The 12,317-nt window shown below is 39.3% G+C and overlaps 1 protein-coding gene across 1 annotated transcript in view; it reads left to right on the top strand.

Moving 5' to 3' along the window:
- Positions 1 to 12,317, top strand: part of LOC136264750 (uncharacterized) — a 46,851-nt gene that overhangs the window by 8,666 nt on the left and 25,868 nt on the right. The window contains exon 2 of the mRNA XM_066059523.1: positions 5,760 to 6,044. Within this exon, the coding sequence (XP_065915595.1) occupies positions 5,760 to 6,044 (285 nt within the window). The remainder of the gene's footprint in view (positions 1 to 5,759; positions 6,045 to 12,317) is intronic.

Raw genomic sequence — 12,317 nt, 5'->3', positions numbered from 1 at the left:
TGCAGCTGAGCTCTTTACAGAATGGTTTCTTTGTAACTGAACTCTCTACAAGGTAATTTCTTCTAGCTGATCTCTCTACAGGGTGATTTGTTTGTAGCTGAATTCTGTACAGGTGATTTGTTTGCAGCTGAGCTCTTTACAGAATGGTTTCTTTGTAGCTGAACTCTCTACAAGGTAACTTTTCTAGCTGATGTCTCTACAAGGTGGCTAGTTTGTAGCTGAACTCTCTACATGGTGGTTTCTTTGTAACTGAACTTTCTACAAGTTGACTTCTTCTAGCTGATCTTTCAATAGGGTGATTTGTTTGTAGCTTCACTCTCTACAAGGTAACTTCTTCTAGCTGATCTCTCTACAGGGAGATTTGTTTGTAACTGAACTCTCTACAGGTGATTTGTTTGAAGCTGAACTTTCTAAATGATGGTTTCTTTGTAGCTGAACTCTCTACAAGTTAACTTCTTCTAGCTGATCTCTCTACAGGGTGATTTGTTTGTAGATGAATTCTGTACAGGTGATTTGTTTGCAGCTGAGCTCTTTACAGAATGGTTTCTTTGTAGCTGAACTCTCTAAAAGGTAACTTCTTCTAACTGATCTTTCTACAGGGCAATTTGTTTCTGGCAGAATTTTCTACAGGGTGATTTCTTTGCAGCTGAACTCTCTACATGGTGGTTTCTTTGTAGCTGAACTCTCTACAAGGTAACTTCTTCTAGCTGATCTCTCTACAGGGTGATTTGTTTGTAGCTGAATTCTGTACAAGTGATTTGTTTGCAGCTGAGCTCTTTACAGAATGGTTTCTTTGTAGCTGAACTCTCTACAAGGTAACTTCTTCTAACTGATCTTTCTACAGGGCAATTTGTTCGTGGCAGAATTTTATACAGGGTGATTTCTTTGCAGCTGAAATCTCTACATGGTGGTTTCTTTGTAGCTGAACTCTCTACAAGGTAACTTCTTCTAGCTGATCTCTCTACAGGGTGATTTGTTTGTAGTTGAACGATCTACAAGGTAACTTCTTCTAGCTGATCTCTCTACAGGGAGATTTGTTTGTAGCTGAACTCTCTACAGGTGATTTGTTTGAAGCTGAACTCTCTAAATGATGGTTTCTTTGTAGCTGAACTCTCTATAAGTTAACTTCTTCTAGCTGATCTCTCTACAGGGTGATTTGTTTGTAGCTGAATTCTGTATAGGTGATTTGTTTGCAGCTGAGCTCTTTAAATAATGGTTTCTTTGTAGCTGAACTCTCTCAAGGTAACTTCTTCTAGCTGATGTCTTTACAGGGTCACTAGTTTGTAGCTGAATTCTCTACATGGTGGTTTCTTTGTAACTGAACTCTCTACAAGGTAGCTTTTTCTAGCTCATCTTTCTACAGGGTGATTTTGTAGCTGAATTCTTTACAGGTGATTTGTTTGCAGCTGAGCTCTTTAAAGAATGGTTTCTTTGTAGCTGAACTCTCTACAAGGTACCTTCTTCTAGCTGATGTCTCTACAAGGTCACTAGTTTGTAGCTGAGCTCTCTACATGGTGGTTTTTTTGTAACTGAACTCTCTACAAGGTGACCTCTTCTAGCTGATCTTTCTACAGTGTGATTTGTTTGAAGCCGAACTCTACAAGGTAACTTCTTCTAGCTGATCTCTCTACAGGGAGATTTGTTTGTAGCTGAACTCTCTACATGATGGTTTCTTTGTAGCTGAACTCTCTACAAAGTAACTTCTTCTAGCTAATCTCTCTACAGGGAGATTTGTTTGTAGCTGAACTCTCTACATGATGGTTTCTTTGTAGCTGAACTCTTTGCAAGGTAACTTCTTCTATTGATCTCTCCACAGGGCGATTTGTTTGTAGCTGAACTCTCTACATGGTGGTTTCTTTGTAGCTGAACTCTACAAGGTGATTTTTTTCTAGCTGAACTATCTCTTTCCATAGTTGCATGAACTCCGTACAAGGTAACTTCTTCTAGCTGATCTCTCTACAGGGTGACTTGTGTGTAGCTGATCTCTACACAGGTTTCTTATTTCTAGCTGATCTCTTGAATTCTCTTCAGGGTGATTGCTCTATTAGGATGACTGCTCTATTAGAGTATCTCGATCTCGCACTTGCCGCACCAAGTTGGATTTCGTGTTATAACTCCGTGGCTTTAAGTCTGATTCTTCTACACCATTGATGAGCCTTTCTAAGATGATTACTCCATCTGTACAACGATTTTCAAAGCATTACCCTAAGCGGTTTATCTGGTAGGCGTGGCAAGCAGTCGTTTTTATATTAGCTGATCTCGATTGCGTAATTGTTACACACTGTTGGTTGTTTCGTTGTATCTTCCTGGTTTTTAGCTCGATTTCTTTCAAACCACTAAAGGTTTGAGGTTCAATAGTTAACCTATTCACCCACCGATTTTCAGCTTCTTCCCATACGCGGTTTACCCTGTAGGCGTGACAACATATTGGTGTTATTTTTCGTGAATAATCGCTCATAACTCTTTGCCTGTTTATCGTATTCCAGCCAAAGTTGGTACCAAGATGCGCGTTTATATCCCCCTTCTGTGTGCCAAATTTCAAGGCAATCGGATATGGCGTTCGAGTTTTATAGCAGTTTTTGTAAGTGTGCGACAAGAAGAAGAAAAAAAAAAACGAAGAAACTGAACCAATTTTTGAAGTCGCATATCTCGGGAACGCGCGAAGCGATTTCGCTCAAATTTGGAATGTGGAGTGCTGCAGTTGGAGGGAATGTCCACAGCAAAAATCGTCTTGTTTCATCAAGGAAGCACAGAGCTACGGAGGTGCGAAAATTGCGTTTTCTTTCTTCCTGTCAATATACTCACGGGTGTTACGCGCCGGCTTCTTGGGCCGCACGACACACTACCGTGTGTCTTGATATTTCACAGCAATATATTATTAATTCTCACCTTTTGCTGGTAGAAATCGTTCACGTTGGCTACTCATTAAAATTATAAAGGCATTCCGCTTCTGAGTAATCACAGCCATCTTGCTTGGCTGCTCCAGCAAATTATAGCAAATATGGTTACACTTGAATTGGTCGCACAAAGAACACTGGCGAGTTCAACCATTCCAAACGTGTCATTCCATTGTTGACAACGAATTGTACGAGGGTACACAACAACAGCTCCTTTCTTCACTATAACAGATAACCACGCATTAGCCGCTACAAGTCCGCCAACATCACGTGATTGTTAATCACGTGATGTTGGCGGACTGATGTTGGTATCACGTGATGTTGTTGATGTTGTCGGGTCCAAGCGACAACTTTTCAAATAGGTATGGCCTAATACAGTCAGCAAGTTTTCACTACTGCTTTATAGTAAAAAAGTTGTAGAGAATAATCAAAACAACTTTCTTCCCAGAAACAGGAGTTGGGTTTGATTTCCAAGCTCAGTTTATCTAACAGTAGCTATCAGTGTTCAGGAGTTAATGTTTTTCAAACATTTCCAGAATTTATACTGTGCTATCTCCACTTCACAATTTTTTGAAAATACACTCCATACCAAAAAGGAACTAAATAATGGTGACTGCAAAGCAGCATGAAGGAATATGCCATACGACGCTATGCTCATTAGCCCCAATATGGCTTGGTTAATAGGGTGTGCTTTTGCAAAGTGTCTATCCCTCCAAGGGTGAGGCAAAACTTAACTGTCAAATCCCCAGTATGAGGACCCATGGCCATGCCATGGGATGGGGCCTTGGTCTATTCTAGAGAGAACCAGAAGTTGAAGCTGGTTGATGTCCTTGGTACCAAATAGTATGTTTGTAATTTGCTTTAAACAATGCACCTAACTACTATGTAAACTAAAGCAAGTGAGAGACAAAGTGATGTACTTGTTTGCATTGCCACTCATAATAACTGGTGATGTAATTCATCATTTTTACATTTGATGATGCCTCCTGTCAGTGTTGGGCAAGTTACTTTTAAAAGTAACTAGTTACATATTACATATTACTTGCAACTGAACTATTTAGTTACAGTTACATGTTACCAATAAAATAAAGTAACTATAATAATATTACATATTATATTACTTTGTGTCCACAGCCTTAAGCTGTCACGTGTGAAACTACCACCTTATTATGTGACATACTGTAATTGCGTTGTTGAAGAATGTGCAAATCTTGGTTATAAGTAAGAAGCTGGTGAATAAGCTTCATTCAGTAGGCTTCTTTACTTCGTTGTGGCTAGGCGTTACTCAGTGGATTGCTAATGAGATTAGTAACTTCGTTAATAATATTATGTAATATTAGATTCGTTACAGTAACTATATTACTTAGGTAACGCGTTACATTTGTAAGTAAATAACTTGAGTTATATTACCTGTTTTTATAGCATATTTCATTATATTACTTAGTTACGTAGTTACCACAAAAGTAATAATTTTACGTAGCACGTTACTTATGTAACGCATTACTCCCAACACTGCCTCCGGTGCTTCAAAGTGACACCTGAATTAATATTGTGTTAAAGCATTTTTGAACAGTTTAAAAATTGTACAGCTACACATTGTGTCATGCAGCTAACATACAGTACAGTTTCCAGTGCTTAGAAGTTAGTTTTAGTTACTCATTCAGTGATCAGCCGTATATAACAGATGCTGATAGTAACCATAATCCATTAATAAATATTAGTACTGATAAATTGTAATTGTAATATGGTGCTTGTATATCAAACAGTATGGTAGTACTGTTTAGTAGGGATCATGAACAGCACCCGCCAATGTGCTGCCTCTAAAACTACCCAGAAATATCTTAAGTGGCAAAAAGTAATAGCCATATCTAACTAATGTCAAATAGAGCATTTACTCCATACACATGCCAAAACTTCTTTTTTTTTAAATCACCAAAACCAAAATTTTGATCTGCCTGCCTGCCTGACCACAGTTGCAAGGCTAGACGATAGATGACACAATATTATACAGCGACCTTTTTTTCCACAATGCTCAACTCACGTGTGGCATGTGCCTTTCAGAGTTCTGGCAGTTGACTACCCTCTGTGCCTTGCCTTTAATCTTCTGGCTGTCTTCTTCTTATGAAACAAAGCCATATATCAAAGTGCTGATTTTCTATATTGATGCCCTTCCCTATTAGATGCCACAAAATTTTTGATGTGGCGCTCACACTGCTTTAAGAGGTATTACTGGTGGACAGCTGGTAGACACTGTACCTGCACGACAGAACCTTTTGCAAACTAACTGGACCAATAACAATTGAGGGACATGCCCCTTAATGGTCTAGCTGTACATATAGTGATTGACCATTAAATACACGCCTCTTATTGGTACGTATATAGCACAGTGAAAACAAGGCATGCCATGACCATGCCCCTTACATTTCACATATAGTCCAGTTAGCTGAGGCCCACTCAATAAAGCAGTTACCCTAATACAACAACCACATTCAATATTCTAATAACATGTGCTTATCATAACTGTAACTATAACAGAAAGAACTAACCAAACTAGTGTATTAAATGAAAAATTATCGATTTCAAAATTGGATTTATGAATTGAGACAGATAAATGGTTATACGTAGTAGTGTTTACAAGCAATTCCATGACAGTGCACATTATAAAAGTCTCGAATACGTACTTTAAATTTTATGTGTCTATGCCCCACTACCAGTCATATGTATACTAACAAAGTTGTGCCACCAGAACATGTCTATCCTGGAATGACTTTACCACACTGCACAGTATTCTGTTGTATGATTTTGTATGTACACGTAGTTCATGTTACTCAAGGACTTACAATAACAATCCTATTTCCCTAGAATATGACCATCCTAATCTAAGAGATGTACACAGCCATGTGGTACCAAATGTTGCAGACAAGTGGAAAGACCTTGGTATGGAGTTACTAAATCCTAAGCCACTTGAACGAACACTGGAGATAATTGAAGGTGACAACCCTCACAGTGTTGAGAAATGCTGTCGGCAGATGTTTCGTAAATGGCTGGACACAAAAGTTGATGCTAACTGGAGTCAGTTGATAATGGCTTTGAAGAGTATTGGATTGGTCAGTATGGCCAATCACATTCAGAACATGTTGAAAAAAGGTATTGTACCTGTGTATGTATGTACATTTGTGATGAAACCCATGTTTTAAAAATTCAGTAGTTTGGTTTTTGAAATGGTGTTGCATGTCACTAAATACATAAGATAACTTCATATTGTGCATATATAGACTTGGAAACTAAATCCATACAATACTATTTCCTAAAAATGTGTCTGCACGTGTGTCCATGCATGCCTGCATCTATGTTTTTGTTTCTACGCGTGTGCGTGTGTGTTGCACGTGCATTTATGTATGCCTGTTTTGATGTGTGTTTGCACGTGCATGTGGGTGTGTGTGCATGTGTGTGTGTGTGTGTGCATGTGTGTGTGGTGTGCGTGCGTGCGTGCGTGTGTGTGTGGTGTGCGTGCGTGTGTGTGTGGTGTGCGTAAGTGTGTGTGGGGCAACATAGCCAAAACGTTAGAGCATCGACCTTGTATTTGCAAGGTTCCAGTAGTAATACCCAGTTACTATTGGCATTCCCTTAAGTCAAATTAAATCACGCTGCTCCCACCTTTCAACTGCTCAAATTTTGTCAAAAATCAAGGTGCTCTAATAGTACAAACATAACAAAATATTACAGTGATAAATTTTAGTACCACATTTCCTTGCATCTCCAATAGTAGCCACACCTGAGTAGTACCACAATGATAAGGGCTTAAACATTGTTTTTGAGCATCAAGTGGTGGCCAGTTTCAAATAGTCACTGCATTAATTTTTGGAACTTAACTAAGGCAATAAACGCCAACCAAGGCGTTTAACCAAGTAAATATGGTAATTATAATGATTAATATAACACATGTACGTAAAGTTAAATTACGTAATTGACTAGTGCAATTTGAATTTATAAGCTCCAGTGATAAAAGTATTGCAACGAGAAATATGAATGATGGTAAAAACAGTGGGGAGGGGGCTAAAGGGGCTGAAACCCCCACCCCCTCCCCCAACATTCAGGTGAGAGGGGCAGAGCTCCTCCAACAATTACCCTGTGTGATGTCACAAGTTTATCACGTGATTGAATATTATCGTGGTTTCTAAACTGGCAGCTACATATATCATTATATATATATATATATATATATATATATAAAGAACTTTGCGTGGGAGTATCAAAGCAAAAAAGTGTTCTATATTCACCATAAAGGCACAAGTGTTCTATATTGGGGAGTTATAGAACACTTTACTAGACCACAGTTCTATATCAGGTAGTTATAGAACTGCCAGGTCTATTTTGTAGGCTGATAGCCTACTTTGAGTGAGTAATCACTCATTTTGGTCAGTACAACCAATCAACCAAGCCAGTGTAGGCTGATAGCCTGACTGTGCTGGCTGACCAGTCAACCCAACCAGTAAGAAGAAAACCACTGGATTTTATTTATAGACACACTTAAAGATTTCGATGATGGTCTCTTGTGGTCAGCAGCAGTGAACGTTCTTAGTACGTTTTGCTCACATAAACGGACAAATCCTAGGAATGTCACGGAAATATGCTTATTAATATACCACAATCACAAACTTTACGTATTGAGAAGACGGACTAGACTCACAAAACGACTAATGAAGGCATAGCACAGTGCAACGCAGGCGAAACACAGGCGCAATGCCTATTCTACCGATGATAACACTCCTCCATGAGTTTCTAATTGTTTCGTGTGTCTTGTGTATACCTCAAGTTGACAGTTCTCTATACCAGATAAAGCACTGCCTTTCGCTCGTGCTATACGCGAAATATAGCACTCAAAGAGTAGTCTCGAGACAAAATATAGCACTCGGCTTCGCCTCGTGCTATATTTGTCTCTCACCCGCTCTTTTCGTGCTATATTTCCCGTATAGCACTCGCGGCAGTGCTTTATCTAGTATGTATATATAGTGGAAGGATTCACTTTACCTATGTCTTACCTGAAAGTGCCACCAGATTCAATGTCATAACACCAGTCCTATTTTTCAAATTTTCTTGGGGAGAGAGGCCAAGAGTCCCAAGACCCCTAAGAAGCACACTGTTGTGATCACTGCAGCCATGAGCAAGCCTCCAGCTTCCACAGCTCAAATAATTTTGTGTCAACTTCTTCACCTTCCTCCTCCTCTGCTGAACATTACACTATATGCGTAGCTATGTGACTAGAAAGTTGGAAAATGAAAATATTCACTTTCCACCATTGGATATCAGTAACTATAATATTGGATATTGTACAGTGGCGATTCTAGACCTGATGTACAGGGGTGGCAAGTAGGGAACAGCATAACTATTGTTGTATAGCTGTAATATAAAGCAGAATTTCAGGGGGGTCTGGGGATGCAACCCCCAGAGCTGCAGGATTTTTGCAATTTGAAGGCTTGAAAGCAGCCAAAAATTTATGCTAAAAACGTGTAAAATAACAATGCCAATATATACTGCAACTTTTCTCCAAGATTTTTAAAAAGTTATTTTTCAGCAGGGGGCATGGCCCCCCTTAGAATCGCCTATGATATTGGCTAAGCCTAAACAGGAAATTAATCAAATACAGTACATAAGTTAGGAACCAGTCTTAAATTAAGATGATTGAAATATTGTATTAAAGTAGTCCAATGGTTATAAAGCTATCAAAAGAAATTACAATGTCACAATTGTAACTAGAACCTTCGCTTGTGAGTAATCCACTGAATTTAACGCTTATAAAGCTAACGCTGTGTGGTTGTACAGCAGCATATTTATAATGTATAAGATTTACCAATTTCAGTTTCAATTTGCTGATTCCAATTCCTTATGTATTTATTTGCAGTAGCTACAATGCTGCTGGAGGGCTGCATGGTGTCAAAGGGTGTTGCTTGTATTTAAGTAATTTAGTGATGGTTTGTGGTGACAACAAGCCTAACCCTAGTGACAGTTGGAACCCTAGCTCACTTGTCTTCCTTGTCTATTAGCAACTTTGACTTTTGGTACACTTTTTCACAATGACCTCCTCTATCAGGGGTGGTTCTAGAAAAATTGCTGACTGGTTTCCAACTTAGTGTACCATACAGTGATAATGGAATTAGAACCTACTATACAGTTTATTTAGTAACTACAAGTGAAAATCATCTTAAAATGTAGAATCTACTCATTCTAAGCGATATTTAATACCTTATCAAGCAGTTACAGAAATGAAGAATGATAATTATTTTTAGAGGTACTTGTTGTACTTGAAGGTGTAAAAGAAGCATTTTGGATCGTTTTGTGGTGGAGAGAGTAATTTGATCACTAAAATATAGTTACCTAATAAACTATCCAAGTAATTAAATTGAGCTTAAAGTTTGTTGAGTATTTTTTCAATCTCTAAGAACTGACTGGTTTCTGGAAACCAGTGAAACTCCCTTAGAACCACACCTGACCTCTATGATAAGACCACCTCATTATAGTGACCATGTCAAGTAGGTTCCAACAGGTATATGTTCTTCATGACCATGTCCCACCTGTACGATAGTACCTTTCACAAACTAGCTCTGGACCAATAACAATTGAGTTACATGCCATTTAGCATTTAGATTTGGTTTCTGATAAGATGAATAAGGCGTCTGAGGGCATGCCTCTAAAACATTTGAGATGTTAGTCTGAGGTTGGATAGTGTAGGCTACTTTTAGTTAACAGTCCTGTAAATCCAAATAAACAAAGTGACTTTACGACAGAAGTTGTGGCTAAGCCGTAACTTTAATTACGTTATTAGAGTAACTACTTGGCTGCACTGTTAGAATTGTTCTTGTTGCGGTGGGAAGTGAAAAGGCATTGCTGCCACTGCACTAAATTCAAAAGAGGTTTTCTGTTAAACCACAGAAACCCACCTAAATCTACCACCATGATCCAGCTATATTTATCATACACTACTATAGTAGTGTATAGTAGGGACCACCAAGGAGTAGGCGTGGCCCACGAAATACCATCACCCAAAAAAACAGCCTCAGTTTTCCCAGACGACGATGAGGCAATATTGGTTAGGTAAAACTAAGCCCAAGCAAGCATTCAGATCAACCCAAAATGCTTTCAACAAGTTGCTACGGAGTTTTAAAAATTTTTATTCAACTGACTGAGTAACTACTGACTGACTGACTGACTGACTGACTGATGCCTTCAGACAAGCGTAACTCGATAATGGCTAAGGGTACGAACTTGATTTTTTCAGTGTTCGACATTGCTTCGTCCCGAGAGATGCCTTTTGGCATACCGCAGTACATACAATGCATTCTTCATGGACTTAAGAGTGTCCTCCTTTGTGTCCCATTCATCTTTGCTGACAGCGAAAAGTGTTGATTTGGCGGTAGCACGTGATGGCTTCCCTTCGTAACGGAAATCGTCCGTATTTTTCATAGTAGCTATTTTGATTGCAGAGGTGCTTTTTGAACAGTTCTTGATTTTTATTGCTGTGTAACAAGCTGAGCATAGCTGACAATGAAGTGTAAAGGATACTTCATTTTTCAGACGATAATTGATATAGCTGAGATGTGCGGCGCCATTTCAGATGCGGTATGAACGGGACAGCGCAAACTGGACCTGGCACCGCGAATGCACATAATTGCATACCTCAACAAAGAGAAGCTTAATTTACGTCTCAGCCATCCCATCACTATTCCATAAGAAAGACTGTGCTTTGCACTCAAAAGGTTGGCCAATCTCTTATAAAACTGTGTAGCAGCACCACCCATTCCACCAGTAGTAGTGAAAATTAAAGGAGTAATTGAGGCATTCTCTACTTCATGAACCTGTTGTTGGTATTCACGTCTCTTTTCCTTATTATGACATCAGTATGCAGAGTGTAGGGGTTGATTTGAGGGTGCACTAGGGTTAAAAATTCTGACATCAAAGTATGACCTCTCAAATATGCAATAATGGATGCTTCACTTTTCAGACGATGATTAATATAATTGGGGCGCGCGGCACGATTTCTTTTGTATGCGTGGATTGCAGAGGTGCTTTACGAACAGTTCTTGATTCGAAATACTGTGCAATGGGTCAGGGCCAGAGCCCACGGTCCGGCATTTGCCAGATCACTTTTCAGCTACTTGATTTTAGTGAAAAGATCGAGATACTCTAATTGAGCAGTCATCAAAATATGCTCTAATAGAACAGTCATCGTGATGCTCTAATAAAGCATTCGGTATAGAATATAACTTATAGTCTAAGTCATTACATCTGTGTTAACTGTCTCAGTGAGTCATCTTCATGGCACACTGCATTGAGCTAATTGATCATGCATGTCATGCTAATGCATGCAGTTACAATCTAAAACTAAACTTTCACGTTGAGAAATTTTTGTGTACCTCATAAAAATATAATTAGCTACTAGCTAAGTCAGATATAAAACTCAATTAATTGGTAATGTAGCACAAAATTACCATTGATGTTAACAAAAAGAAGAGACTTTGCAGGTAAAATAGCCTCCAGATTCCATTTCAGAGCATCTATTTTCAAACGTTTCCCTGGGGGAGCATGCCCCCTGACCCCTCTAGCTTAGCATGCTGTGTGTGCTTATAGTACATGCAGTTAAGTAACGGCCTTCGTTAAAACCCGGAACGGACCGGACCGGACCGGACCTGAATTTTATTGTTGAGGAGCGCGTATCCAACTAAAATAAATTTCGGTGCGTTTGCAAGGGATACAGGACGTGGACTCTGTTCTTCATTTGCACTCAGGGCACGATTGTCTACTGATATCCAGAGTGGCTGATGGTGATTTCGAAGCAAATATAGTCGTATACTGGTATTTATACAAGTTTGCGAAGCGGAAACGTAGCGTATTACAAGGACTGGATACTCTCACCGTAGCTATAACAATGGTGGCGAGATACAAGCTAGCTACTGTAAGACTGATCACAAATAATATACCTGGACTGATCTACATACCGTACGCAAGGAAATTTATACGCGAGAGAATTTGACGAATCGGGTTTGATTAGTCAAAATTTTCTTAAGTCTAAATTTCCTTGCGTACGGTATGTATACAGATCAGTCCAGTTAGCTATATTATCTATGACCAGTCTTGGCTAGCTTGTATGTCGCCGCCATTGTTAGCTACGGTGAGAGTATCCAGTCCTTGTAATACGCTACGTTTCCGCTTCGCAAACTTGTATATACCAGTATACGACTATATTTGCTTCGAAATCACCATCAGCCACTCTGGATATCAGTAGACAATCGTGCCCTGAGTGCAAATGAAGAACAGAGTCCACGTCCTGTATCCCTTGCAAGCGCACCGAAATTTATTTTAGTTGGATACGCGCTCCTCAACAATAAAATTCTGGTCCGGTCCGGTCCAGTCCGTTCCGGGTTT

Source organism: Dysidea avara, chromosome 8 (genome assembly GCF_963678975.1).
Source record: "Dysidea avara chromosome 8, odDysAvar1.4, whole genome shotgun sequence".
NCBI lineage: Eukaryota > Metazoa > Porifera > Demospongiae > Dictyoceratida > Dysideidae > Dysidea > Dysidea avara.
This window is presented reverse-complemented; position numbering and strand designations above follow the sequence as displayed.